The 27,902-nt window shown below is 39.4% G+C and overlaps 1 protein-coding gene across 1 annotated transcript; it reads left to right on the forward strand.

Moving 5' to 3' along the window:
* Positions 1–593: 593 nt before the first annotated feature.
* CFAP97 (cilia and flagella associated protein 97) lies at positions 594–27,812 on the forward strand. The gene is made up of 6 exons (XM_009910872.2): positions 594–707; positions 9,352–10,233; positions 10,321–10,392; positions 18,065–18,327; positions 26,606–26,756; positions 27,558–27,812. Exons 2-6 carry the CDS (start codon positions 9,372–9,374, stop codon positions 27,683–27,685), a joined length of 1,476 nt encoding a protein of 491 aa, XP_009909174.2. The 5' UTR covers positions 594–707; positions 9,352–9,371; the 3' UTR covers positions 27,686–27,812.
* Positions 27,813–27,902: the final 90 nt, after the last annotated feature.

The following is a 27,902-nucleotide window of genomic DNA, read 5'->3' on the forward strand; positions in this document are numbered from 1 at the left end:
TTTGTTAAGACTTCATAACATGGACTTTAATTACATGATCATATTAGGCTGTGCTCCTCCTTCAGTGAAAATTAATCAAACTGCTCTCACAAAATAACAATTTTGTTGCCCACGTTTCTACAAACTATGTAAATGTCCTCATCCTGGGACACCATTCCCTCCATATGGGCTGCCAACACTTCAACCAGGAGTGCCATCATCCCAACTTGGGACACCGTCGGCGCAGTCTGAGGTATTGTATCCCAGCATGAAAAAGTATCCCCTCAGCATGGGGCCTCATTGCCTCGAAGTAGGGCACTGTGATCTCAACCTAGGATGCCATTACCTCAAAACGGAGTGCCAGTACCTCAACGTGGAATCCTGTATCATCCCAGTCTGGGGACTATCACCTCAACCCGAGACACCATCATCTCAGCACGAGGCGTCAGTGCCTCAGCAAGCGCCCCGGCTTCCTCACGCCTTCCTGTGCAACCCAGAAAGGTGTGAGTGAAGCGGGGAATCTGCCCTGAGAGGGGCGGGATGCGAGGACTTCCCACTGGGAGGTCTCAGCCACCGGCTCCTTTCCCGCCCCTCTCATTAGGCACCGCCTTTCCGCACCCGGCGATGCAAAGGGGCCGGCTCGGGCTGCACAGGAACCTGGCGTCCAGACGTCGTCTGTAGAGCTGCTCTGTTTCCCGTTCCCCTCCGCTCTTCTAGCTCCTGTGTGTGTGAGTATCCACTCGGTTGCCTGCGCCGTTACCATAACAAAACGGGGGAGGGGAAGACGGTGGCTGCTGCTGCTGCTTGCCGGAGGCTGCCGACCTCGTCTGGCAACGGCCAGGCCGCTGGGTGCTCAGTCTCGGGGGTCGCCGAGCGGAAGGCGCCCAGAAAGCGGGTGCGTGGCGGTTGGCAGCGGCGGAAGGGTACGGTAGGCATTTTCTTCGCTCGCGTGTGGTAAGTTTGGCCAGACCAAACAAGGGGGGAGACATGGTTTGGTTTGGTTTTATATATATATAGTTATGTAATTTTAATTTTTTAAAAGATTTGTTGTCTTTTTACTTGTGTTCCTGCCTGAGCGACGCCTTGGTTGGTGTCTCCCAACCAAGTCATGCTGTATTTGGTGGGCTTCAGCTGCTGTAGAGCTGCCAGAGTTTAGTCATGCTGTTGTGAAACGTGTTTTATGCCCTGCTCTTCTCCTCGGGGGTTTGGTTGGAAAAGAGGTGGAGGATTTTCTTCTGAGGTAGTCTTTCGTTGGGACTGGAATTATCTGGGAACGGGTTCCCAGGTCGTGCGTGCCATCCTTAGCCTTGCTGGACTAGGAGGGATGTGTTAAAGGGGTGCTCGAATAGTGTTCAGTGAAGTGTTTTGGTTGGATGTAATTCGTGGGAATTAAGTCAACTGAAATGATCGTTATAAGCAGCTTGCCTCGATTGTGTTAATTATTGTGTTAGGCACATCGCCGCAGTTTCCTCAGGACAGCCGTGTTGTAACTCCCCCTGCCCTGCACAGGGCTGGGTTCTGCAGTAACAATTCCCAAGGTGGGGCTGTAGTTTGGAAAAATACCCAACCACCGAATCTCATGCTCCCCTGCGAATTTGTGCGGAAATCGCAAAAGAGGTAGCACTAAGTCCTGGGCCTTCTGGCTGTCTTTGCTCTGCTACAGGTGCTGCAGAGTACAGAATTAATTCCAGCGTGTCTCAGCGAGAAGATACAACAAACAACAACATATGTCATCTTTATGAAGCTCCCTCTTTTCTGGAGTTTTCACAGCATGCTAGGGAAATTGTCATTTAAAAATATAGTTTAACATGGCTCCTGGCACAACCTGATTTAAGGTTGTGTAACTTCTATGCCTTGCTATAGTTTTTCCCTTACAGTTGTGTGACACACACTTGCACACCTTAATAAAATCAGTTTCTGAACAACTATTTACACTTGTTCATTCTTAGTATCAAACATATTAAAACCATCTAGTGCTTGTGTTTTGACACTTATATATTTTTTTCAATTGTGTAGTTAAGATTTCCATGCAACATTCTCAGAAACAGCAGGAAGACTGTGGGATGGAATAAATATAACAGAAATAGCAGTGCTAAATTTATTTTTGTGTGCCTTTGTCTGTTAGGAGGTGCTCAGTATAAAATGAGTGCTTTTTTGCATATTTTTGCTTCTATGAAAAAATAGTTAATCGCCTTTTCTTGGATAGAAAGGGATTGCTAGAATTGTCAATGGAGAGAGAACAAAGTTGCAAGAGAAGTTAAATTCTTCAGAGTTGCTATTTTAAGTCAAAAATGAAGAGCTCTTTCCTAGATGTTGGATAAAGACTGGGTCTGTAAAATAATTGGCGTTTTAAAATAGTTTCCAAAAATTTAGATTCAGCTTCTGGAATGCTTCGAGCGTTCTCATTTTAGGTTGTTGTGTGGTTGGGTGGTGTGTTTTTTCTGTAGTGCAGACATTGTTCCTTTGTGTCTTCTCAGCCTAGAAGATTCTTGTAATGATATGGAATGGAGACCAGGGAAGAAGAGAGAACAAGTAATTTGTGGACATTCTCTTCCATTTCTTGAGAGTTTTTATGACCTACTGGGATTTTTGCTTTGGTTTTGTATTTTTTCATGTTTAAAAGGCCATTCATAGAATCCAGTGTTTCTGCATAAGACTTACGTGGGCTCTGCAGAGCCTCTTGAGGTTTTGAAAGTGCAGTTTGCCAATCCCTTTAGAAACTTGACCCAACAGCATACAGATGCTTCTGTAAGGAGTATTTGGAAAATCTTCAGGACAGATGATATGATCTGTGGCACAGGTGACAGGAGCATCTACAAGATTATTTCAGAGTCTACCCAGTCAGGCGTTGGGGGATATAGTAATATACCTGGAGCTTAGAAGTAAAGGAATCAAAAGGAGCTGGCTCCTAGGTGAGCCTAGGTATCTTAAGTTCATGGGAGATGAACAGACTGTTACTATGATGGATGTACCTTAGTGCTTCCACCAGAGCTACACTTGAAAGTTCGTTGTTTTTTTTTTTCTTTACTTTCTTGGTCTTATACTCAACCAACCTGGCAATGGAATGATCTGACACACAACCTACATTCCATGGCTGAGTTGTTTTCCATCCAGCAATCTCAACTGATGTTAAGCCACAGATCAATGTTTGTCATGCAGTGTTTTCTTTCAATAACATAAACAACAATGGAGCTCCAGGAAACACACATTATGTTGAATTTAAGAGAGCCCTAACTTTTAGCTTTTTATCTGCCTTCCCATAGTGATATTTTTCATCTGAAGAAATTGACAAGTCATAAAAATACAATGCAAGAGAGGACCTAAAGTGGTCTTTACCTCATTTTCTTCCTACACACATTCTGAGGAAACCCAAATATACTTGGACTACAAGATTAAATTGTTAGAGAAGTAGTAATAACAGGTATAAATCCATCAAAGCTAAACAGTAGTAAATAGCATACCAGGTCATTCTTTGTGTTTTCCCTTACAATTATATCCCTGAAAGCTACAAATGTGATTTCTAGTTACAAGGCAAAACAAAGATTCAGGATACAATGTGTTTTTTGGTGTGGGTGGCATCACTTGTGCTTCTAGAGATGGAGGGCCTTGTGAAGGAAATCCCTTCAGAAGCTTGATCAGAGTTAAGGCTGGGGCTGGCCACAGATGAATTACAAGTGGCCTTTATTAACCTCTCCCTTTCAAAAGGGAAGCAAAAAAGAGAATTGGAGACACTTACGGGTTAGAAAACTAAAACTTTATCAAAACAATAGCAATAACAATGAAAAATATACAAGTATATATTCAAAATCCATATTGAATGCAACCCCTAGATGGCAATTATGTCACTGCTGTGGGGCAGGTACTGGGCTGGACTCGATGGCAGGCAGGAACAGATTCAGGAGCTGGATTCCAGAACGCACAGATTGGGATTCTGGAATGCATAGATTGGGGTCAAAGGCAGAAAACCAGGCAGAATCCTCTTCAGATGCTTGCTGTTGGAGAAGGGGCTTGACCCTTGTGTTTTCTGAGCTTTATATTGGATATAATATATATAGAATGGAATCCCTTGTTGGTCATTTTTGGGTCACCTGTTCTGCCCACTCCTCCCTGGAGGTGCAAACTTGTGTTTTATGGAACCCCAATGTGGTATACAAGATTTAACAGCAGCCTTGGTTTCCACAGGAGCAAATATAAGAGCCTTTCTGCATACCAGTCCTTGGTACTAACTACCAATGTTAAGCATTTGCACTTCTAGAAGTGGGCATTATCTGCTAAAAAGGCAATGTTTAGAGGGCATATGGTATGCTGAACAGATGTAGCAGATTGTTCTGAACTTGGAAAAATTAGAGTATCTCCTAAACAGACTGGATATTTTATTTATCGAGAGATTTCCCTCCAGGGAAATAGTGTTGAGATGTGTTTCCTCTGCATGCTTTGTTGTTTCTTAGTAGCAAAAATGAAAGGTTTAATTAAAGGGGAGGTAAGTAGGGCTGGGTATGTATGGTTTGTCAGGTGGCTGGAAGCAGATGCAGTAGTTAATCTTTACTAGTGCTGATTGTATCTAAGAGTAAACTAAGTTTTGGGTTAGTATGTTTTCATGGTTGGCAAACTTGGGTTTCCCGGTGTTTCTGCTCTTTTAGACAAACCTTCAGAAGTTGAACTTTCCTAATTGTCTTATTTCTTATTGCTCTCCTCTAGATATTTTCAAATGTGTCTCTTTTTAGTGCCTCAGCACAAAAGGAGGAAGGGAGGGAGAAAGAGGGGGATGGAGTTTGAACTAGTGTATTTTTATACACAACTTCTTTTAATGATTGTTGTTCTTAAAAGTCAGATGGCATACTTGGCATTCTCACCCTCTCCCAAGCTCACCATGCAAAGAGGTGATTTTCCAGTCTTCAGGTTTAAGGGGGCAGGATCTCTGATAGAAAGTCAATTAGTAAAGTCAGAGGATTTTGGAGCGTCCTAAAGAACATTTGTCTTAGTTCTCAGGCACTTGTTTCTGCTTTCCTCAGAAGAGGGACCCACCCTCCTGATCTCAGCAGTATACGTTTCCAGCTGAAAGTAGAGGTGCCATCTGTGGGAGCACTAACTGTGGGCTGGGAGAAGGTCACCTGCTTGATTATTTCTTTTTGTATCAGTTACATTTACAAAGCAAAATTAATAACTCTAGATCAGAAAGGTTGTTAGTGGAGCCAAATACAACATTGTTCTTGCTTCTGATACTTCACATATGTTTGTTAACGCACTCTAAGATGATTTCTGTTCCTTTTTGTTGCAGGAGACATTGTTGACTCATCTTGAGTGTACTCTAGCTGTCTGGTGTTATGACCTTTGTGGCGATGCACAGCCTGCATCTGAAATTTCTGATTCAGCCCACAGCATGCTTAAGGAGCTCATTTTCCAATTCTAATAAAATACCAGAATCTTAAGACTTCCTAAAAGCACTTAAGGCCTTCAGAGGATGTAGAGCATACAAATTCAGAAAGCGGTGTTCTGTGTGCTAGAACCATCCTCTTCCTTGATTATGAAAGTAGAACACATAAAGGAAAGTTGATCACTGCTTGCACTTCAATTTATTTTTTTTTGGTGAGATTTATTTCAGTACTCCCCAATACCTGTATTTCAGAAAGTCTTCATTTAAAAAAAAGGAAGATTGATTGTACAAATTTAAGGTTTAACTCAGGTTAAAATGCCTGAATCTTTCACTGGATACTTAATGTACTTCATAAGTGTTTGTTTCTGACATTCAAAAATCAAAAGACAGTATGTGTTCAGACACAAAATCACATCTAAATCTGTATCTTCACTCCATCACTTTTAGTCTGCTATCCTACTTTTGTTTAAGGTGCTTTATATTGAAGCCATGCCTAAAGACCTGCTGTTAGGCATTCCCTATGAAAGATATTCAGGTGCTGAAGTAGCTGGCAAGTCTGAAGTTGGCAGGGTAAAAAAGCACTTGATGGATTTAGTGTAAACATGGTCTTGATCTTTGTTAAACATGGAGGAGGATGTCCAAATGGTGGTTGTCCTCTGTGCAGTGCTCGGCCTGTACAGGAGATAACTGATCTGTGCTCTTGCAGTGGTTGGCTTGTGAGAGCATGGATGTGGTCTTGCTAGGTAGCCAAATGCTCAGTGTGTAAACCTTGTAATGAAAAAGTGTGGGTCCCTATTGTCCTGACAGCCAGCCTGTATGTTGTCCTTGGCTGCTTGGCCACTGCGTCCTGATCTTAGATGGGTCAAGCCTGGTTTTTATAGGTGAAGGGATTAAAAAGTGGGGTAAACTAAGGGGAACCACAGTGAGGAACAAAGTCAAATAGGTATGCTTGGCTGGGGTGATGGGTGGGTGTTACAGGTACAAGAAATAGGAGTGGTAGAGATTTGTATGGAGAGAGGAAATATTACAGTAAAAAAATGATCTGACATTTCATGGCAAACCTGCTAATTTGAATTCATCTTGTTAGAGGGTTTAATGGTATAAAGCCTCAGAAAGTATAGAATTTTTTAAAATAAATATGATGGTCATTAGAATTAACAGTTAAGTAAAGGTATTAAATGGCAGTTTTCTTGGGATTTCAGGATCTCACTGATTCTGCGTTTGATAACATAGTAGAATTCTGTACTTCTCACACTGGATCAGGTTGCTCAGGGCCCCATGCAGACTGCCTTAAAACCTTCCAGGGATGGGGCTTCTACCACCTCCCTGGGCAATCTTCATCATGGCTCAATCTTAATCAAAAACAACCCACTGCAGTTAGGTTCTTCCTAAGTCACACAGAGTGGGAAGATTGTGTGCTCTTCAGCTGGTACTAATAGTGGAAAGGGATATACAGGCTAATCACCATCTTTTATTGCTGTTTGCTACCACTATGCTGTGCCTTTTTCCAATGTCTTGAGTTAAATCCTGTCCTTACTTGAAAGATTTTGTTCAGAAGAGAGACATCTGAGACATTGTGGCATGACCAAGTATTGTATTATAGCCAATGAGATACTGTTAGAGTCCTTTGCAGAAGTAGCATTATGTAAACTGTAATCACATTGATGTGTTTATTACATTCAAACACATATTTTTATCTTTCCAACAGTACTAGTTAGTCTATCCACCTGCAAATCTGGGGTTTTTTTTGCCTTGTCCCCTTATACTCTTACTGTTATCACTGTTGTGCATGTATATCAAATCAGTTTGAGACAAGTGAAATAACCACAGGCCTGCTTTTACTGATCAGTCATTATCTGTCTGAAGGTACAGAATGTTGACATTCTAGTGCCTTAAAGTAGCAAAAATACTGCATCATGGGGAAGGAAGGTTCTTGGTTTAGTACTGTACTTCCTATATTAGTTTTCTTCACAAGTTGATTTTGCCCAGGTTGTATTTGCTCAACAAATAATTCACAATCTATAGTCTACAGGTAATGCCAAAACACTCTTCTTGGTTCTTTTCTAGTTTAGGTCATGTGAGGTAGAAAATTAAATGTCAATAATGTGTTACAGTTCTACTTGTTGTTGTTGTTCTCCTGTATTGCATGTTGAGGTGTATTAAAGTATGTTATTGCTGTTTTGGGAAGCTGCTCTAGGAGAGCTTCCAGGAACTTGTATGACAGTTGGCATTGCAGACTGTACAGGCTGCCTGAAGCACAAGTGACATGGGGGTTGGACTCAATGACCTCTGGAGGTCCCTTCCAACCCATAACATCCTGTGATCTTGTGAATATGAAAAAATTCCTAATTCCATGTAGCATTTCAAACTGAAGAGTTTCCAGGTGGTTTACTCCTTTGTTCTTATGCTCGAGCTAGGTGCTTTAAAGACTTTGTGACACCAGAGCTGACCTCTGCTTCTGTTGTATAATAGCATTTTCGGTTTTATCCAATATTTAACCTTACTAAGTCTCTTTACAGTTCTTTGGCTTTGTGAATCTTAAACTCACACGAGATTCCACACCTACTTTTATAATTCATGTTGTGCTTTTTGTATTTGGGGTGCACATTTCAAATTCATCTATGACTGAGCATTATTTGACAAGTGGCAAGGTAACTGAGTGACAGACTTAACATAGAATTGTTAGGGTTGGAAGGGACCTCAAGGATCATCTAGTTCCAACCCCCCTGCCATGGGCAGGGACTCCTCACACTAGATCAGGTTGCCCAAAACAAAACCCAACCAAACAAAAACCCCTCACTCTTTAAGTCTGTATTTTTAAGTCATTTTAGTTAAAAGCTTTCTTGAGAATAGTCTTGTGGTTTCAAAGTAAATTTAGGAATTCCTTTTTCTTCTTAGTTTCTGATGGCAACAAACTATAAGTGAGACCATCCATCTTGTAAAATATTCTGGTACTCCTGCGTTATGCAGTTGCTTCCACTGTCTCTGGTTTTGGTTTCCTTGGCTCTGAAGCATTTAACATATTTATTGAATGCAGCATACAACATTTATATAAAATCTGTTGTAAACAGTAGAAGGAAAGTATTGCTGGCTACTGGGAACTCTAGTCTTTGATACTGGCTAATTTTGTTTGATTATGGAATAAGGGGGATTTTGTTTTTGAAATCTGTGTATACCCTACTAAGGAGCAGAAACTTTCTTACCTTTCTCTGCCACATGCACAGGATCTAACACCATATATTTCACAACAGGAGCAGATTTGTAGAGCCTAATGGTTAGCACTGATGACCTGATATCCACACTATGTGTATTTGTTCTAGCAGGCTGCTGATCCAAACTAAAGTACTGTCACACCCTGTATTTATTACAATTTACCCTATAAAGCTATGAATCTTTTGATGTATATAGAAATTGCACCTACTTTTAAGTGCTGAAAGTCTGCAATCTGAATAACTCTCTCAACCAAGATGATAACCACCTCATTGGAGGTTTTCCGGAGGAGACTTGATGGGGTGCTTGGTGTCATGGGTTAGTTGTTTAGGTGGGTTGGATTGGTTGGTGGGTTGGACGCGATGATCTTGAAGGTCTCTTCCAACCTGGTCTATTCTATTCATTCAAGGTTTTGAATATAAAATCCAAACTACTGATAGTTCATTAGTGACTCTAGCTTAAAATGGCTTGAAGGACCAAAGTACTTCAGTTGATATGTTGTAATGTTGTAATACATTAGACTCTTCAGCTGCCAGCAGATTTGACTAATGTCCTTAGGAATAAAATTTTTGAGATAGTGACAGGTTTGGTAAATCTCTTCAGGCCAACATACCCACTGTGTACAATAAATTGCTTTACAGAACTCAGTACAGAGTTGTCCTTAGCAACATAGCATTGTTAATTGCAGCATTATGAATTACTAGGGCTAAAAGAGTAAACCTGTTATAACAAACATGTATTTGGATCTTTTTATGTTAATTTTTGGAAACCTTTTGTGATTGTTGCAGGTGGCACTTCATATTTAAGTATGGACCGGTTTGAAGATATATCAGATGGCGAAGTGGATCATGCTTTCTTTGACAGCGATTTTGAGGAAGAGAAAAAGAAAGCTGAAGAAAATGTTGAATGTGTAGAGAAAGGAAGTACAAAGGCAGCTGCTGCAGACCCCGATCTGGTTCCTAATTCAAAAGATAGTTGCCATGAGAAAGAAAGTGAAGAAAAGCAGACACCTTTGCAGAAGGATCAGTCCTTTAAAAATAGCACAGATCATCCTGGAGATGCTTCATCTTTGTCACTTTCTCCAGTTGTGGAGAATGCAGGTACATCTGGAGCAGCGTCTGCAGCAAGTGTGAGAACACAGGAGAATGTTCCTGCAGGAATCCCCAAAATAGTTAAAGAGAGTGAAGATGACTATTACACAGATGAAGAAGATAGTAGTGATGATGGCAAGAAACAGAAGGTTAGACCAAAGTCAGCTAAGCAATCGAACAATATAAAAAAGGCAAGCAAAAAATACACTAATATCAGCTCCTCCTCCTCTTCTTCCTCTTCCTCATCCTCCTCTTCCTCTTCATCTTCAAGCTCAGATACAGATTGTTCTGATACAGATTCTGATAGCTGTTTATCGGATTCATCACATTCTTCCCCAAAGAGGAATGCTTGCAGGAATGCTCTTCTGTCTCCAAAACAAAAATTCAAGTCAGCAATGAAGTTAGCAGAAGATAGAACGAAGCTCGGTGACTACCTGGAGGAGTCTGAAGACACAGTGACTGATGTAACCCCTCTGTCAACTCCAGACATCAGTCCTATCCAATCTTTTGAACTTGCAGCATCAAATGATAAGAAACTAAAAGTAAAAAGACAGGAACATGTGAACCAAGAATTATATGGTAATTTTGAGGAATTTAAGTGCAACAGAGAATTTGTAAAAGCTATGGGGCTGGGAAATCCAATCTTATCTCTGTTTTTCTCATTAGATTCCGATTTAGATCGCAGATATAGTCGAAAAGTCTTGCATGATGCCATGGACCTGAATCAGCTTTTGAAAGGTAATGTACAAATTTTCTTTTTGCAAGATATGACAGCTCTACATTGTAGAGAACAATTGACTTCTATTAGAAGAGAATGAGGTTAATGTGCCACTTGTTTTTCAAACTGGTTTGTGATTAAGCTGTGTTGATTTAATTCTTTGAATTCTTACATATGTAAACAGTACTGATTCTCCAGTGGAATGAAGCAGCATGTGTATGAGTATGTGTTGGTATGCATATACCTAGAAGTAAGATAGATAGGGTAAACCACTAAATAAGATTTGATATATTAGCAGATTAAGTAGGAAAGCTACACCTGCATTCTGAGAACTCGGGGTTTACTGGACTGTGCCACAATTTACTATCCAAAGTAACACACCAACCTGGGTTATCAACCTTCAAAACTGAAAGGCAGTCCAAAACTACATTACATGAGAAATAGTATATTAGAATATCTCTATATTCTAGTATATTAGAATATCTTTAAACCTTTCATACCTCTTTGATAATGAAATGGAATTATTTGAGATTCTTTCTGTGAACCAAGTGTCTGTGTTCTGAAATACCATAAAGTTGAGTAAACATGTTTTAATGAGAAAAATAACAGACAATCTTTATTCCAATGTGAGTGGTTGCTTCTTGCCAGTAAGATTTACTAAATCTTAATAGCAAAGGCCCTGAGACAGAACTTGGAATCTCTTTCGCTACGTTCATTGCAAACCTTCATTGTATGGGGTGAGGATGCACTGGGACCTCTTATGTGTATTTTAAAGTCTGTGTAGTGCTTTTGCACTTGTTTTCATGATCCAGAATTTTCAGTAGCAAAATTAATAGACTAAAAGAGGCTAGAGTCAAGATAGTTGCTGACTTCAAGAGAGAAAAGCTTCTTACAGTCTCAGCCTGGTACATTTCAACCCAGGTTTGCTATATTGTGGTAAGTCCGTCATGACTGGAACTGTGTTTATCATCTTTCTTCACTTTGTACCTTGCCAGACTTAACCTCAAGTGAGTAAGAACTCACAATACATTGTAGACATTATTTAACTTTCCTGTGAGTAGAAATTAGGATCTTATTTGTACAAAAACTCTTATGATAGTAAGAAGTGCAGAGGTAGCCACCAAGTAAGACAGAGCTAATTCCCATATCTGAACAGTCCTTGTGCCCTAGATACTCTTTTTGCACTAGAAAAGACTCCAACCACTTGCCAAAACATGCTATTAGAAGAGATGTTGCTAGGCAATGCAAATTATGATGTCCTACATCTTTATTTGTTCCCTGATAGCAAGAAGCTATTTAATAATTAGTGATTGTGGAAGGATTGATCTCATCATGAAGACAAATGGGTATTATAGCTTAGAGTAAGTATTCTCAGGGATGAATCTCTGTTGGGGGGAGCAGTAGTTTTTTCCTCAAAACTGAAGAACAATTCAAAATAACAATAATAAAGACTGAGTAATGAGAAGTGGAATTCATATAGTTTGGCAGCTAATGTTCCTGATTAAAATGCATATTACTCCCAACTGCCTTTCTGAATTGGCAAGCACAACATATTTTAATTGCTTTAGGTATTTTGTAGTTTAAATTGGGCTGTATTATTAATGGTGGAAGTAACCAGTGTGGTAAAATAGGAACTAATCTTATTCTGAGTTATTGCTTCTAGGTGTTTCTGTACTTACTTAAAAAAAAAAAAAAGTGCAAATCCTTTCCCTCCCCCCTGAGTCTGCATGAAATGTTCATCATAGCCATGAATATTGCAACTACCTTAAGGGAGGTTGTAGACGGGCAGAGGTTGGTCTCTTCTCCCAGGCAACCAGCACCAGAACACGAAGAGACAGTCTCAGGCTGTGCCAGGGGAGGTTTAGGTTAGAGGTTAGGAGGAAGTTCTACACAGAGAGAGTGATTGCCCATTGGAATGGGCTGCCCGAGGAGGTGGTGGAGTCACCATCACTGGAGGTGTTCAGGAGGAGACTTGATAGGGTGCTTGGTTGCTTGGTTTAGTTGATTAGGTGGTGTTGGATGATAGGTTGGATGCAATGATCTTGAATGTCTCTTCCAACCTGGTTTATTCTATTCTATTCAAATAAGAACAGTGTAAGCCCATACTTGAGTACACAGAGTATTTAAATGTTGAACAGTATGTATCAGATTTGGTTTTGGAGTAATCTCTGCTGATGAAGCATTTTGTGTAATATTTTCAGCAGGTATGCTTGTAATGTAGCTGGACCTAAGCATTTCCAGCAGTTACATGATTTTAATTTCCCAAGGTCCCCAGAACCTTGCAGAGTTTCAGTATGATCTGTTACTGTGCTGTTTCTAGGTGTGCAGTAATTAATTTGGTACCGTGCTACACACTGGTAATGTGAACAGTTGGGAAGAATAGAATCTCTTGTGTTAGAAAAGAAGAAAGAAAGAAGAAATCTGTTAAACACATGGTATTCAAAGAACAAGTTTTGCCCTGGAACAAGAGTCTGGTTATTAAGCAGTGAGGCAGTTTGTGTGTCTTAAAATAGAATTAATTTGAAGCATTTAGAGAAAATGTTGCAGTTAAATTAAAATGGAGTTAAAATAGTTTCCACCTTTGTTACACTCCCTTGATACATAGTGTGCTCGTATTGCAAACTATTGACTTTTATAAGTGTTTGTTAAAATAATTTAGATAAACATTTACCAAGCCCTTGCATCTCCTAAAGCTCTACTTGTTCCTGACAGAAGCCATTCTGGATAGTTTAACATGTCATAAATAACACAGTCCATCACTGTAGTTGGTACTCTCATAGTCTCTTGTGACTGAGTTAGCTGTGGTTTCTAGCAGGGGGTGGGGGGAGACCTGAAATTCTCTCACCACCACATCTCTATGCTGCATATTGTGTTTTGAATGCTTTTTAGCTGGGTATTGTGCAGTTTTTTCACTGATTGTAGAAATAGTCTTTAGTGACTAGAACTTGGAACAAGAGATTGCTTAATGATCTGCAGTAGCAGTTGGTTACTTCATCTGAAAGTTGATGGCTTGTTTATGCTGTTACTCGGGTCAGCTTCACCAGACACAGCAGTCTCCATTCAGCCTGTGGAAAATAACTGCAATGGCTTTAGTCATAATCAGAGAAATCTACATGATAACAGTAACTGGGAGCAAAGTGAAGATTATGCTTGAAACTGGAGAGAAGCAGGTTCTGCCTGTGGCCAAGGACAGATAAAGCATATGGATGTAGTCCTTAGGTTTGCTTTTATTAGACAGGAGTTGAGCCCTTTGTGAAAGTGAAGGAAGAAGTACAGTAAAATGTGTAGCTTTCAGAACCTGCAGGTTTTGTGGCTGTATTGGCATTACTTTGCCTGCACACTGATGTAAGAGAAGCATGTGAACAACAGAGCCCTCTTGAAAGCAGATATGGCACTAAGGAAGACATAGACACATGCAGTGAAGAAACTGGAGCCCAGGTGTCCATAAGCTACCACATTAAGGTGTAGGGTGCGTGCTCACACTGTCTTAGTTGCAAGGAGCCTGCAGTTCGCAGTGGGAACAGTATCACTAGAAATTGCAGGCCGTATTGAAAGCAGAGAAGGTGCAGGGTGGATGGATAAACATGGAACTATTCTGATTGATCTCTGTTGCTTGATTCCAAGTGGCAGTGTCTGATGCTCAGTTTAAAGTGACTTGGCACTCAGTGCGAGGGAGCACTTCCCTGCAGCACTCTTTCTGAGGAGAGTTTATATTTTACAAACCTCTCCTTACTCTTTACCTCTTTTTCACCACCTGCATGGAAAAAAAATGCAGATGTGATTATAATTTTTCAGGTAGAAATACAGTTCTTCATTTATTTCATGATGTTACACAGGCTTTTGCATGCAATTCTTTTGTGAGTCCACCGACTTCTGGAAAATTAAAATTAACTAACTCGGAGCAATATTTGAAACCTATAATAATAAATGTCAGAGCTATGTCTTCTGCTGTATTCTTGAGTAATATGAACACAAAAAGACAATTCAATATGCCAGTGCAAGGAAATATTGTCAAAAATTCATTTGGAAATGAAGCTCCATGTTAGAAAGCTGGGAATAAAAAACCTGATGCTGTTTTGCTTGATGCTGTGTTTTGATCCAGTGTCCTATGTAATTTAAAGAAATTGAGGTTACACACATAAATAGATGGGTTAAGCATATGAGTGTAAAGTAAGCACCCATTACACTACAGTCTTGTTCTGTCTGGAGATGAGTCTCTTGCCTGGACTCTGTAGTTCAGGATATAAAGTTACATGCTAAAAATGCTGCACGTATCTCTACCTGAATGTATGTTGGGTGTCAACACAGGAGTAGTGGGATTCCATGAGGTACACAGGGTGTTAGTTGAGTGCTTCATATTTTCTTTCCTGTAAAATGAGGTTGATACCTGCTTATTTTACAGAAGTGTCTGTGAGACTTAGTTTGTAAATCCATGGTATTAGCTATTATTAACTTGAGGAGGTGGTGTCATGGGGTAAGTAGGACAATGGGCCGCAAGCTGAAGACCTGATCCTTGAAGCATCACCAACCTGTATGCGCTCTGATAAATCTTTTTGCCTCTTCTGCACCTTAGATTGTAAGGAGTCAGAGCTCACTTGGTGCAAGACACTGTGATATAAATATAATTATTATTAAATAAAAGCTGCGTGTTTCTGAATAAAAGCTATTTTAGAAGACTAAAGAGCAACTTCCACTGAACATGTAGGAATTGCTTTAACTTTTTGTGCTATAATTTGTGATTCAGGAAGTAGAATAGGTGGTGGGGTTTTTTCTATAACACATACCTCTTAGGCATATGTTATCTATGGTCTCATTCACACTGAACTAGTTAGTATATTTGTAGAATAACTGTTACTATCTAAATTTAAAGTAGACTTAAAAATATGTAACACCTACACTCTACAGCTGAACTAAACGTTAGAGCTTTTCCATTCTTTTGTTTAGTTTGGGTGTCCATAATTTGAACTGTCAATGTGTACAGACATGCATTGTTTTTGCAGGTTTGTTGAGGTAGAATAGCAATTACTAGTTTATTCTGATACTGAGAGTTTGAAAACAGATTGAAAATCTTTGAGATTGTGAAGAGATGCAGACTTTCTGAACATCCATAAGAAAATGCATAATTTAGGGGGGAAAAAACTTTTTACACTTGTAACATACCTGTTGTCTTTCTCATGACATCAGTAAATAACTAGCAGCTCTATAAGGAAAGTTTATATTTGAAAAGCATATTTTCATTTTCTTAAAATCCACAACATCTAATCATGAAACCTCAAAAATATTTTTTTGTAGATCTCTGTGATGTGAAATAAGGGATACTCTAGGAATATTTGTTTAGGTACTGCAGGGAAATAATTTTGATAAGAACTATTAGACACTTATGAAGAACAGTGATCTAATCCTTTTGTATTTTTCAAATGTATTGCAGCTGTCATAAGGGGATAGTAACAAACAGAGCACCAGGCAGACACAGAAGTGTAAGCACTGAAGCAGTTTAAGACATTTTTCTCTACTGGGATTGCAACAGCAAGACTGAAACATGCATGATTTTAAAGTTAGCCTTAATGCCATTAAGACAACTGTATCATCCTGTCCTACTTGACTTGATAATTTCTGTTTTATATAACCTTTGTCCTTTCTTGCACTGCAAAGTCATTTCAACACTTACAAATTGAAAGCAATAAACAGCTTGTTTGTTGCTTAAAATAGTCAGGTGTCTCTCCATGGAAACCAGCTTTCACAGAAATTCTGTGAATACCAGTGCATTTTCTTTTCCTGCTTACCAGCAAATGGGAAGTAGACTGCACAGTGTGCAAATCTTTATGCAAATACTGCTGCTTGTTTATCCCTTTACCCTAAATTACTGATTTGTGGTTTGGCTGCCAATGAAGTAGTAAGTAGGGATTATTTAAATTACTTACTACAGGTAAATCTTAAAAACTTTAAAACTCTTTAGAACTTTAAATTAACCTTGTACTGTAGTGTTCCCTCATGTTGTCATTTGCAACTGCAAAAACAGCCAGAGAAACCTTTCATTTAGGCATAGTGATTAAAGAGTTAAGATTTAAGCCATTAAGGGCTGCCTCAGTCTTTCACAAAAATTGCTGATGTGCAAGTGTTTGCTGAGGAATTACTACTGCATGTCAGTTTCTTTTAGGGATAAGAATGAAAGGTATCTTCTGGAGAAACTGTGTATTGGAGGAATGTGGGGAATGGCTTGAGTAAGGCATCCTCATCTGTCTCAGCTCCAAAAATTTGTTTGGTCCAACCTGATACTGCCATTCCTTTACCAGTGGGGTTTTTTTCAGGGTAATACTACAATAGCAAAACTCTGAAAACACTTGCCAGAAGACCTACTGCAGAGCTTTGGAAAGCAGAGGCTTTGAAGTTGGTCCGTAGCAAAGCTCCAGTGGAACTATAATAAATACAGCTGGCTCTGGCAAAGAGTGAAGTTTCCAAGTTATCTTATCATGCACTAGTGCAAGTCTGTCTTGCTGTGTATTTTTAAGTGTACCTTATTTGTTCTTCTGTCTTGAAACCTCATAACCTGGTTTAACTTCTTTGGTGTTTTTACTCTTTTAAATTGCCATGCCACAGTAATTTTTCTCCTATTATACATGCTCACTGATTTCTCTCCATCCAGTAATTTAATTGTCATCTTACCTTTTGCAACTCCTGGCCCAACATGATGTAGGATCACTTCAGGAGCAAAGGCTGAACAAAATCACTTTAAGAAATGTGATTTGTGTTTGAGTAATGCTTCCCTAGTGTCTGTTTTCTCTGAAGCGTTTCTGTTCTGCCTTTCAGCTGAGACAGAGAAGTTAGATATCTTTGGAGCAAAGTTTAAATGTCTTTCCGTGTGCAAACCTCTAAGTACTAATTTAGTTCTGGATTCCATAAGTTAGTTTAGTTCTGCCTTCCTGAAGCTGTGTTTTCTGTCACTTGAAAAACTTCTCTGATGCCTGTATTGGTGCCACAAATTCTACTGTGATAGTTCTGTGACAATTATGTTCAGTGTTGCTTTCATGCTGTATGATGGTGGCCACACTAGCATATACATGTTATCTATGCTGATTGCTGATACCATAGCAACCACAGTAAAAATAATTTAGGATGGAAGTCTGAGCATAATGTGTCAAGTGTAGAAGTTGGGAAAGAATGCTGGTAAAGATATAGAATAAGGATGATGAGAGTCAAAAGGGGGAATCAGGAATACTGACCATGCAGAAGCAATTACTGTGCATGTAAGGCTGGTTTATATGGTGATACCCTACTAACAGAGATGTATATTCTACACAAATGTTTACAGAGGGTCTGTGTGCATGCTGCTGATTCTTTTGTATGGCTTGGTTGTTAAAATCATAGCATTTGTTTCACTGCATCTGTTCAGTTCCTCTGGGTTACCAGTCCTAAAGGAGATAGGTAGGCTTCCTAGTGAGAATGAAGCTGATTGGTTTTAGCTAAGGCCAAAAGAATACTTTTTGTGGTTTAATTTGTGTAAGATCAATGTACTAAGGACAACTGAGCACCCTTGGAAAATTCTGAAATGCATAAATCTGGAGTTTAGATGAGGGGAGGTGAAATGTGCCTTTTTTTATGTCTGTAAATAAATCCTAATAACAATGCAAGATTTGGTTTGGGTTTTGTTTTGTTTTTTTAATCTGAGTCTTGTGCTTTTTGGCCATTTTAAAGCTTTCCTGCAGTTGGAGAAAAAAGAACAAAAACTAACCATTGATCCACCATCAAAGGGAGGAAGGAAAAATTATTCTTTCACAAATGAAGAAGTGAGGCAGATTGATCGGGAAAACCAAAGGTTGCTAAAAGAACTGTCCAGACAGTCTGCAAAGCCAAGGAGGAGCACCACGTTGAAGAAGTCAGCTGTACCGTCTCCTAGATTGTATCACAGTGCCCTCAACAGGCAAAAGGAGCAGCAAAGAATTGAAAGGGAAAACCTGGTGAGTCTTGAGAACTGGTTTTGAGCAATAAATTGAGATGGACCATTTGCTGTCAAATGAACTACTGCCAAATACTTACAAGATTGATAAGGCAGCACTTGGAGCTTTGCTGCAGTAAGTTTGCAATGAATTTCCATTGCTGTTTGCATAATTGTTTGTATGTTTGGACAGAGAAGGGGGAAAATATGCCTTTTTTTAAAAGTGAAAACTGATTCTGGTTTATGAGTTTCCTCTGCTTTATTATCATCAGCTTAAGAGTAACAACCATTATTGCTAAAACACTTCTAACTTTGGATAGCAGTCTGACTATTCATCCTGCTGCATGCTGATTGCTCATCTCTGCAAACCAGGCTTACACAAAAATAAAACAATCAATATAATAGCACCAAACCTATGGTGTTTGAAATACAAAGGATGCAATGAAAATGTCAGGTTTTTGGGTTTTCACACATTTTATAGCTCTCCATGTGTTTCAATATTTGCAGTGCTCTGCTCGTCACAGTGCTTGAACTTAATGGCAATCACTGGAACTTTAGCAGAAAACAAATTCAGACTCATTTACAAGGATATTTGCAGATAACAAAAATAAATTGTAACAAAAATAATACTGGTTTGAATAAGGTATTTGTAGGGATTGAACTGTAACACATACAATGACATATTTTTTTTGTCTCCCAGTTGTTTGTTAGTGTGCTTGAAAAGGAGATAAAATACAGTTCACATATTTGGAAAATTCATAGTGGAAATAATTTATTCACTTTTTTCCTTCTGTATAAGTGTAGGGTGCAATTTCCTTTTACAAAAATAGAGTTATACACTGAGGGAGTCTAATTTACCTGTTCAGGAAAATCCATTGGGTTCTTCCAGCTTTCAGACATCCAGATTTTTAGAGCTTTTCCAAGCAGGAAACTTTCTCCCCTCAGTTTCCTCTTCTCCAAGCTAAAGAGACTTCTCTCCCTCAGTCTTTCCTCATAGGGAAGATGTTCCAAAATGTTGAAAGCAGGACATGCCCTTCCATATAAACCTTCATAATAAGAGTGTACTCTTAGGCTGTAGGGAGGAAATACTGTGTCATCATCATGATCTAGTAGTAATGTACTACTATGTAACAATAGGTGACAATCATTGGAGGTGTTCAGGAGGAGACTTGATAGGGTGTTTGGTTGCATGGTTTAGTTGATTAGGTGGGTTAGATAATAGGTTGGACGCAATGATCTTGAAGGTCTCTTCCAACCTGGTCTATTCTATTTTATGATTACTGTAAATTAACGTATATTTTCACCATATAATTCTGTTCATCCAAAGCCACAAGCCTTTTCTCTTACACATAGAATAGAATAAACCAGGTTGGAAGAGACCTTCAAGATCATCGCGTCCAACCCATCAACCAATCCAGCCCACATAAACAACTAACCCATGGCACCAAGCACCCCATTGAGTCTCCTCCTGAGCACCTCCAATGATGGCGACTCCACCACCTCCCCCGGCAGCCCATTCCAATGGGCAATCACTCTCTCTGTATAGAACTTCTTCCTAACAGCCAACCTAAACCTCCCCTGGCACAGCCTAAGACTGTGTCCTCTTGTTCTGGTGCTGGCTGCCTGGGAGAAGAGACCAACATCTGCCTGTCTGCAGCTTCCCTTCAGGTAGTTGTAGAGAGTAATAAGGTCACCCCTGAGTCTCCTCCAGGCTAAGCAACCCCAGCTCCCTCAGTTTCTCTTCATAAGGCTTGTGTTCCAAACCCCTCACCAACTTATGATATGTTGTAATATTTTGTCCAATACTTTGCAACATTTGGATCAAAAATTCAACAAACCTAAGCATGTGTAGTCTTTTTACATATTGCTGGTTAGTACATCTTAGAGATTAATGGTAGTTGCTTGTAGTCCAAGAAATAATATTCTTCATTCACTTAATCATTTATGCTGTAGTTGTTGCCAGCAACATCAGCAGACATGTTTGACATCAGACTCATTCCTTAGAATTTATGTTGGGACATTGTATTACTTGAGACTGTAAAAACATTTGGTTTAGTCTTTTCCCCAAACTCAGGAGGTGAGATACTCTTCTATTCTTTGTGAGAGTAGTTCATCAGTACAGCTAGTATGTTTTGTTTGACACTGCTATCCTTTTTTAGCGGTTTTGTTTACTTTTTTCATTCTATTAGAAGAATATGAGTAGCTAGAGTAGCTAGAGCATCACAGCTGTAACATCAATTTTTTTTTTCTAGCTCTCCCTTTTGGGATTAAAAATACAACATGCTTTTCTCGCCGAGTGTAAATGAAAGAGCTGTCCTACACTGCTCATTGGTCAGGGGATTTTTGCTTCATACAGCTGAGAGTATGTGCTTTATGAACTCATTGTTTTCTTCTGCCCAGCAGCTTTCTTCACCTTTTGTAGACTGAAGAACTGAAATTCTGTGGAATTTCCTTCTCAATCATTATTACTTGACAGGAATTTGTTTATGGTACTGCATACAGGATCTGCTGCTTGATACAACTTTGTAAAATGTTTCTTGGAGAGAATTCAGACATTCAAAATAATTCAAGTGTAGAAATCTGCAGCAGTGGTTTGTACAGGAGGTTCAGGAGTTTGGATGCAGATGTGTTGAATTACAGCTTTTACAATTTCTTGTCCTGAGGTTAAGACGATGTTTAGCAAAAAATATCACTTGTTTTGCTAGAACATTCTTGGAGTAATGCCTGTACTTATGAAAGACAGCTTCATTTCTGGTGCAGGCATTCAGTATCAGAGGTGATGCAGGGAAAGTAATTAAGATACTAGGTAATTAGAGAGCAATCTTAATTGGTGGTTTCTAACTTCTTGAAAGGATGCAAGGAGATACAGGGAATATATATTGCTCCCACAGATGCTGCTAGAAAGAGCTATGATGGAATAAAGTTCATTGTTCTGAAGGACAGCAGTTAGTACATACTGATTAGCAGTTTATGGGAAAAGCACAGTTAGCCAGATAAGATTACTGTTAAAATTAGTGTCAGAATTGTCTGCTTGCTGCTTTTGACTCTGCTTTCATAAGTGGAACCTGCTTTTGGTTGCTTATCTGAGCTAGCAAAAGCAGAGTGCATCTCTTGCCAATAGAGGATGCTGCTGATTCACAAAATGTTCTTCTCTTGTGATTGAAGTTACTCTCAACCTCATCTCCTCTCCATTGGAAAGAGACATGAGTGTGACTGACCTGTTACTGTTTTCCCATGTCTGCACCTGTGTGTCCTTGAAATAAGACATGAATCATTATTTTGCCAATATAAGTGAGTCTCAACTTTATAGGCAGGACACTACACACCATTTAAACTTCTAATGTTTATTGTGTGATACAAAAACTTATACTAGTATATTCAGGTAAGTACTTGGGGACCTTTAAGTACAGATTTGTAGCCACCACACCATTTTTCAGTCACTTTATCTAAGCTTAGAAGTAATTCGTATCTCGAGTTTTTGCTGAGGGGGCTTTTTTGGGTAAATTTTATTAATTCTAACTAGAATTAGGTGTTAGATGACCTTAGTGAGCCAAGTTCCTAGGGAGCAAGTGAGCTTTTGAGTTTCTACTGGAAGGTCTCAGCAAGTCTGGAACAGCAGTTCTCAAACCTTTAGATCAAAGATGTTCTCTTTCTGTGGATATTTGACCTTCCTGTGCATCCTTGTGTGTTCTTCCTACCCTGTACAGACAAGCTGTATGTAATGCTCCAGGTTGTTCATTCCCCCACCTTGTACTCTTCCAAAACTCACCCTAAGCTCCACACATCCAACTCTTATCCCAGTTACAGTCACCCCTATGCACACACAAAAAAGCCACTTACTGTGTTTCTCTGCAGGGGCTATCTTTCTCTATTTACCTACTTAGTTCCCCAAGTCACCTTGCTGGCATTAGCTCTAGTCATTGTAGTCTCTAGCAGCACAAAGATCCTTCAGCAAAACTGTTTCCCTGTTCTTTGTCTGGGCTGCCTTTGTCATGTTGGAATACCTCAACCCCTTTGGCGATGCAAGTACTGTACTGCTATAAATGAGTGTATATCCATTTGTCTTCATTTGAGTTAATTAATGGTGTTGATAGGTTGTGGTAACTGGATGGGGGGGAAGAAATGACAAGGGAGTACTTCTGGCTGTCACCACATGAAAAGAATATACCTTCTCTGGAGCCACAGCCTTCAGTCCTGTTCTGCACTGTGCCTGCCATGTCATGCCACAACCAGAGAAATAACTTCTAGGCATGGGAAGGAAGATGAGTAAGAGGGCCCTGATCCACTGGATTGTGCCTGGGCACCCTGGACTTCCCTTGTTCAATGTATTGTGCACTGCTTTTTCTCAGCCTACCCTTTGTCTTGTCCCGCAGGGTCACCCCTGGAGTCAGAGAGCATCAGGCCTCAGATGCTGCATACTTACATGGCTGTAGAAAGAATACCAAGGTTGTTTGGCCTTATTGGTCTGAGTCTGGAGAAGAAAGCTGTGGGGATTGCAGCTGTGAAAGAGAAGGTAGTCTTCTGGGTCCCCTTAGGAACTCAGAAATATTCAAGAGGGGTTGATGGCTCCTTAGAAACTCAAGCGTGCAGGGTTTTGTAAGATCCTTCACTTACTGTGTTAAAAGCCACTGCATGCCAAGATTAAAGACAAACTGTTTGTGCTTCCTGAGATTACAAAGTCCAATGCAAAAATACAAAAGATTCTTCCATGGTCCTCTCCTCAGGAGTATGTGTCAGGATGTAGGGTAAGCATGCAAGTGTGCCTGGCTAAAATACAGTGCAGTAAGGTACAAAAATAGTGCACTTATGTGATCACAGTATTTAGGCCATGGGTTCTTCCTGGTCAGACTTTTTTGTAGCCTGCTGGTTGCTGACACAGGCTTGAAATTCCTGAATGCTGCCAGCCACAGGTAAATTTGCTATCTGCTCAGTTTAAAATACTTCTCTGTAAAATAGAGTTTTAAGAGGTTTTAGACATCTAGAATTTGTCAGGTGAGTTAATTAACGCAACTGGCAATTGAAGAAAGTTACAAGTGTTTATACTGGTAAGAACAGAAAGCTATCCCTGCATGCAGTTATCTACTTCCCCTCCCCCACATGCACTGTGCAGGGGGATACTGTGGACACTAACATCAGTGACATTAGAAGAGGCATAATATAAATATGTTTGAACAGCTGTCAAGGCACACAAGCCAGCGGGTTAGGATTCAGAGAAGGTGGAACTGAAAACTTCATACGTAAAACAAAAAAGGGTGATATTCTCTTACTATCTCCCTGAACTCAATTCAGGAGTGCTGCATTTCCTCTTTTTTTTTTTTTTTTCCCTTCCCTTTCTTTTTTAACAAAGGTGCAGAAAAGTATGTACTGATTTTTTTTCTTTCTCCCTCCCCCCCCCTTTTTCTGACAGCATTAGAATTAGCTTTAGTGCTCTCTGAATATGCATGAGGTTGAATTAGCCTTTGTCTTGACCCATTGTATAGCAGCCATTTTTGATAGTGTTGGGTTCCTTTGTTCTCCAGTTTTGGGCAATATGACATTTTCTTCTGTCATTGACACTATACATTTTAGTGTATTTGGAGACAGTAACCTGGGTCCAGATGCTTAGATTAAGAAAAGATTATCCTAGTCCAAAAAAAGGTAATTGTGCAGAAACTTCTGTGATTACTTTTCCCTTCCTTTTTACTGTATTATGCTCTTATTGTAAATTCTGTATTCTAATAAAGTAAAAGATGAGTAGGAAAATAGAAGCCTTGGGAGGCTTTTGCCAAGCTGGGAGGTCATCTATGATATGAGGAGTTACAAAGGGACTTAGAGTAACTAATAACATTCCTGCCATTAGTGTCTGCTACTCTTTTAATTTATTCATTAGATCTGCTCATTAAGATACATTTGGTTCTGAACACCATTTGGTTCTGTATTACATTATGTGATCAGATTCTTTGGTCACTTAAGATCAACGACAACATTTCTGTTCAGTGGTACAGAATCAAGGCTCCAGAGATCTAGCACTTCAAAAGAACAAGGAAAGTGGCAGTGTTCTTCAGTCCATTTCTCAAAAGGAGAGCATAATGAAAGAATTGGGAGATTTATGTATGTAAGTGAAAAGGAACATTCATTCCAAGTACTGACTCCATTTTAGAAGGTTAGAGACCTCAAGATTGTAGGACTGGAAATAAAAACATGAGAATCAGATTAGTCCTGTGTTACAAATGTAATAGGTCAGGCCTGCTGCTGGAGTGTGGTGGTGAGATAATTTCTTTGTGCAGCAGGCCGTTCTCCGAACTGCAATTTTGCACAGCCGCAAATAGCACATAAGTTACCATGCCCTTGGTGCAACTCGCAGCAGAGAGCAAGGGAACCACAGGAGTTACTCTTATGTTGCAGAAGAGCTTTTCTTAGAACGTTTCTGCTCCACAGAACCTATGTCTGTTCTTTCTGTAGCTCAGGGCTGTATCAGGTCTAGCGTTACCCTGTTCAAAGAGTAATATTTTAGTACTGAGTGAAGTCTCTTTTTGCTTTAATAATGGGGACTTGATACTTGTTGACATGTAGGCATAAAAACAAGAGCAAAGAATTGTACTGAAACTAGAAGCAAGCAGGGGTACATAAATGTGCAGAATCAAGTTTGAAATTACTGCTGTGTTAAGTTCTATGAGGGTGTGAGTAGGAGTGCAGACCTGAAGCATGCTCAGTTCCTACAGAGAAGTCACTTCTACAGTTTACCTGATCCATTTGTGATTGAACTGAATGTATTTAGAGCTTCTGTTTTCAATATTGAAGGTAAATAAGTCATCTTTGCAAATCTAAATGTATGCAGTTGTATTAGGAGATGTGGTTGAAGTTGAGTAAAACATTGGATGTAACATTTAGAAAGAAGACTACCATTTCATGTTCTGTCACTGGCTTTAGTGAAGAGCTATTTCTAGCTGTAAGTCCTTCCTTTGACTTTTGCTTACTTAAGTATTTCCACTTGCTGATGAACTGACTGGCACTTGAGGCAAGGACTTGTGACATATGTCTGAGCCAAAAATCACTTGTCCTTTCTCTTGTGCACTCAGTGCAGGTTTCCAGTGCTCATGCATAAACTATCAAGAGTTTGTAGATTCCTTCTGCAGTGAGAAAGTGACAACTGACATCTTGTAAATACTATACTACTTCCTAAGTCACATTCTGTAAATTTTTTGCATTGTTAAAAAATAAATGTAAAAATCAGTACTGGTATGGGAGTGGGAAGAAGGATCATTTTGTACAAAGTGCAGTTTAATGGCTATACAGCCAGGTTCCTCACTTCTACCCACCTAAGCATGGATCTAGGCAGTACATCCTTATTAACAGAGGTATTTTTAGTGGTTTGGAGACCCTTGTGTAATCACATTTTTCATTCTGTCATTGATGGGATGCTTGTCATCACCAACCAGCAGTGTTTGTGACATTGCCAAATGTTTGTAGGCCATCAAATGAATTGAAATTGGTTAGTGAGGGAATGTATAGATCTATGTAGAGCAAGTACTGGAGGCAAAATATATTAAAAATGTGAAGTTAAGTGTAAATTGCAGGTAGCTGGGTAGCTCTAAAATTGTCCTGCCATCAGATAATGGAAAATTCTTTAACAATAAATCCTGTTTAAGTAGAACTAGCTATGCAGAATGGGAAACTGTCTTACAAATACTATGTAAGCAGCTGTTTTAATGTAATGCTTGTTGCATAATTGCCAAGGTTAGTTTCCACAAGAGGAAACTGTCCACAATAATTTCAACTAGAGTCTCTTAAAGTAACATTGTGGCTAGCCCAGAGTCCACTGAATGTTTGTGCTTTACTTTTGACATTATTTTCACAGAATTGAGGTGAGTAATTTTCTCTGTGGAAACTGTAGGGCGATGTAAGATGATAAAAGTATGTATGCAAAGATTAAAACAACTTCTACCTCCTCATTCTGGAAATCCAGAGAGCTCACCTTCTCATCTGCTTGGCTATTGCCAAATAGATGTAATGTTTCGTGTTATTAAGTGCAGAGAGCTATGGGGTATTGAAGATGTACTCAACATATAATTTATGGTATGTAAGGGATAGTTACTGTTTGTGTCCCATTTTAACACTTAAAATTTTGAATGTGAGCAGGATAGCCTATGCTGGTCATCAATGGAGACGTTCATGTTGTGCAATCCTAAAAATTGGGGATGGAAGGGGTGGGATGCAATTCAGGTAGAAAAGAAAATCAGTTTGTGAATGTCTGCTTTGTAGCTTCTTGTTCATCCTTTTTTCTTTCTTGATTACAATTTTTTTTCTTCTTCAATATTAAGGCTTTCCTGAAGAGACTGGAAGCTGTGAAACCAACAGCTGGTATGAGGCGTTCTGAGCAGTTGTTGGACTATCAGCGCCAGATGAGCTATCTAAGTTCTTCACCATCTGTAAGAAGAGGAAAATCTGCTTTCAGCCAGCTTAGTCCTTCAAGTAAGTACTTTGAAGTTCCAGATTCTTGCATTTCTTTGCATGTGTTTGTCTTCTTATCATTCAGAATTGTGAAGAACATACTGCAAAGTGCAAATAAGTTCCCTTTGTCTTCCTTAGACTGATCATTTATCACACAGTGATCGTATGGGGTGTCCCTGCCCATGGCAGGGGGGTTGGAACTAGAAGATCCTTGTGGTCCCTTCCAACCCTGACTGATACTATGATACAGAAATCATTAAAGTGATTTTAAAATTTTTAATTATAACAAAATATGATGACTCTGTGAATTGTTAGTTTACAGATTTAGGATGGTGAATGAAATTGTTATCTTTCTTTTTTTTCCCCAAGAAGCTAAAAGAATCCTTGTTGTAAAGAAATAGTTCTTATTTTGCCAATAACCTCTACTGAAACAAGAAAAAGGCGGGAAAAACAAACCAAAACCACCACACCCCCCCAACACAAACATCCCAAAGAAGGTTCAAAGTCTCATTCAGAAAATGTAAATATACTGTTTTTTAGCCTTGTTTCTCTTTGAAATTCTGTGTAGTGGATCATTTGTTCCCATAGATCCATACATGGCAGTTTCAAGAATCACAGCACTATGGCATAGGCCTGAATTCTTTGTCATGATCATTTACAAGCAACTTGTAACATTCTGGGTTTGTATTCAACGTGCTGTGATTTGTTTTTCTGGAACTGTGATAAAATGAGTGTTGCAGTACTAAATATAGCATGAGGTTTTCTGTCGTACTGAGCATAAACATTCTCACTCTTAATTTTTTTGTTTGTGTATGTTAACAGGAGGCACTTCAAGAGCATCCACTGTACCAAGTACAATGAGCCAGAGGAATGAAAAGCCTGTGTCTGATTCAGCCACTGGGGCATTACAGAGACCTAAACCCACTAATGTTCGTGCTGCATGGCTATAAGTGCTGTGTTCTCTGCCTCAGTGTAGTGTGACCCTCAGACTTGTGGTTTGAGTGCTTTTGTAAATGGTATGTGAACAAATATTTCCTGCATCGTTCAGTGCTTAAAATGCATTGCGTATGATGTAATAGCTTACGAGTGAACACTTTCATTTCAGTCAGTGTTTTCTATGATGGGGGGAAAACTTGCAAAAGGGAGGAAGATATTTAAACAGATTAA

This window comes from Dryobates pubescens, chromosome 1 (genome assembly GCF_014839835.1).
Source record: "Dryobates pubescens isolate bDryPub1 chromosome 1, bDryPub1.pri, whole genome shotgun sequence".
Taxonomy (NCBI): domain Eukaryota; kingdom Metazoa; phylum Chordata; class Aves; order Piciformes; family Picidae; genus Dryobates; species Dryobates pubescens.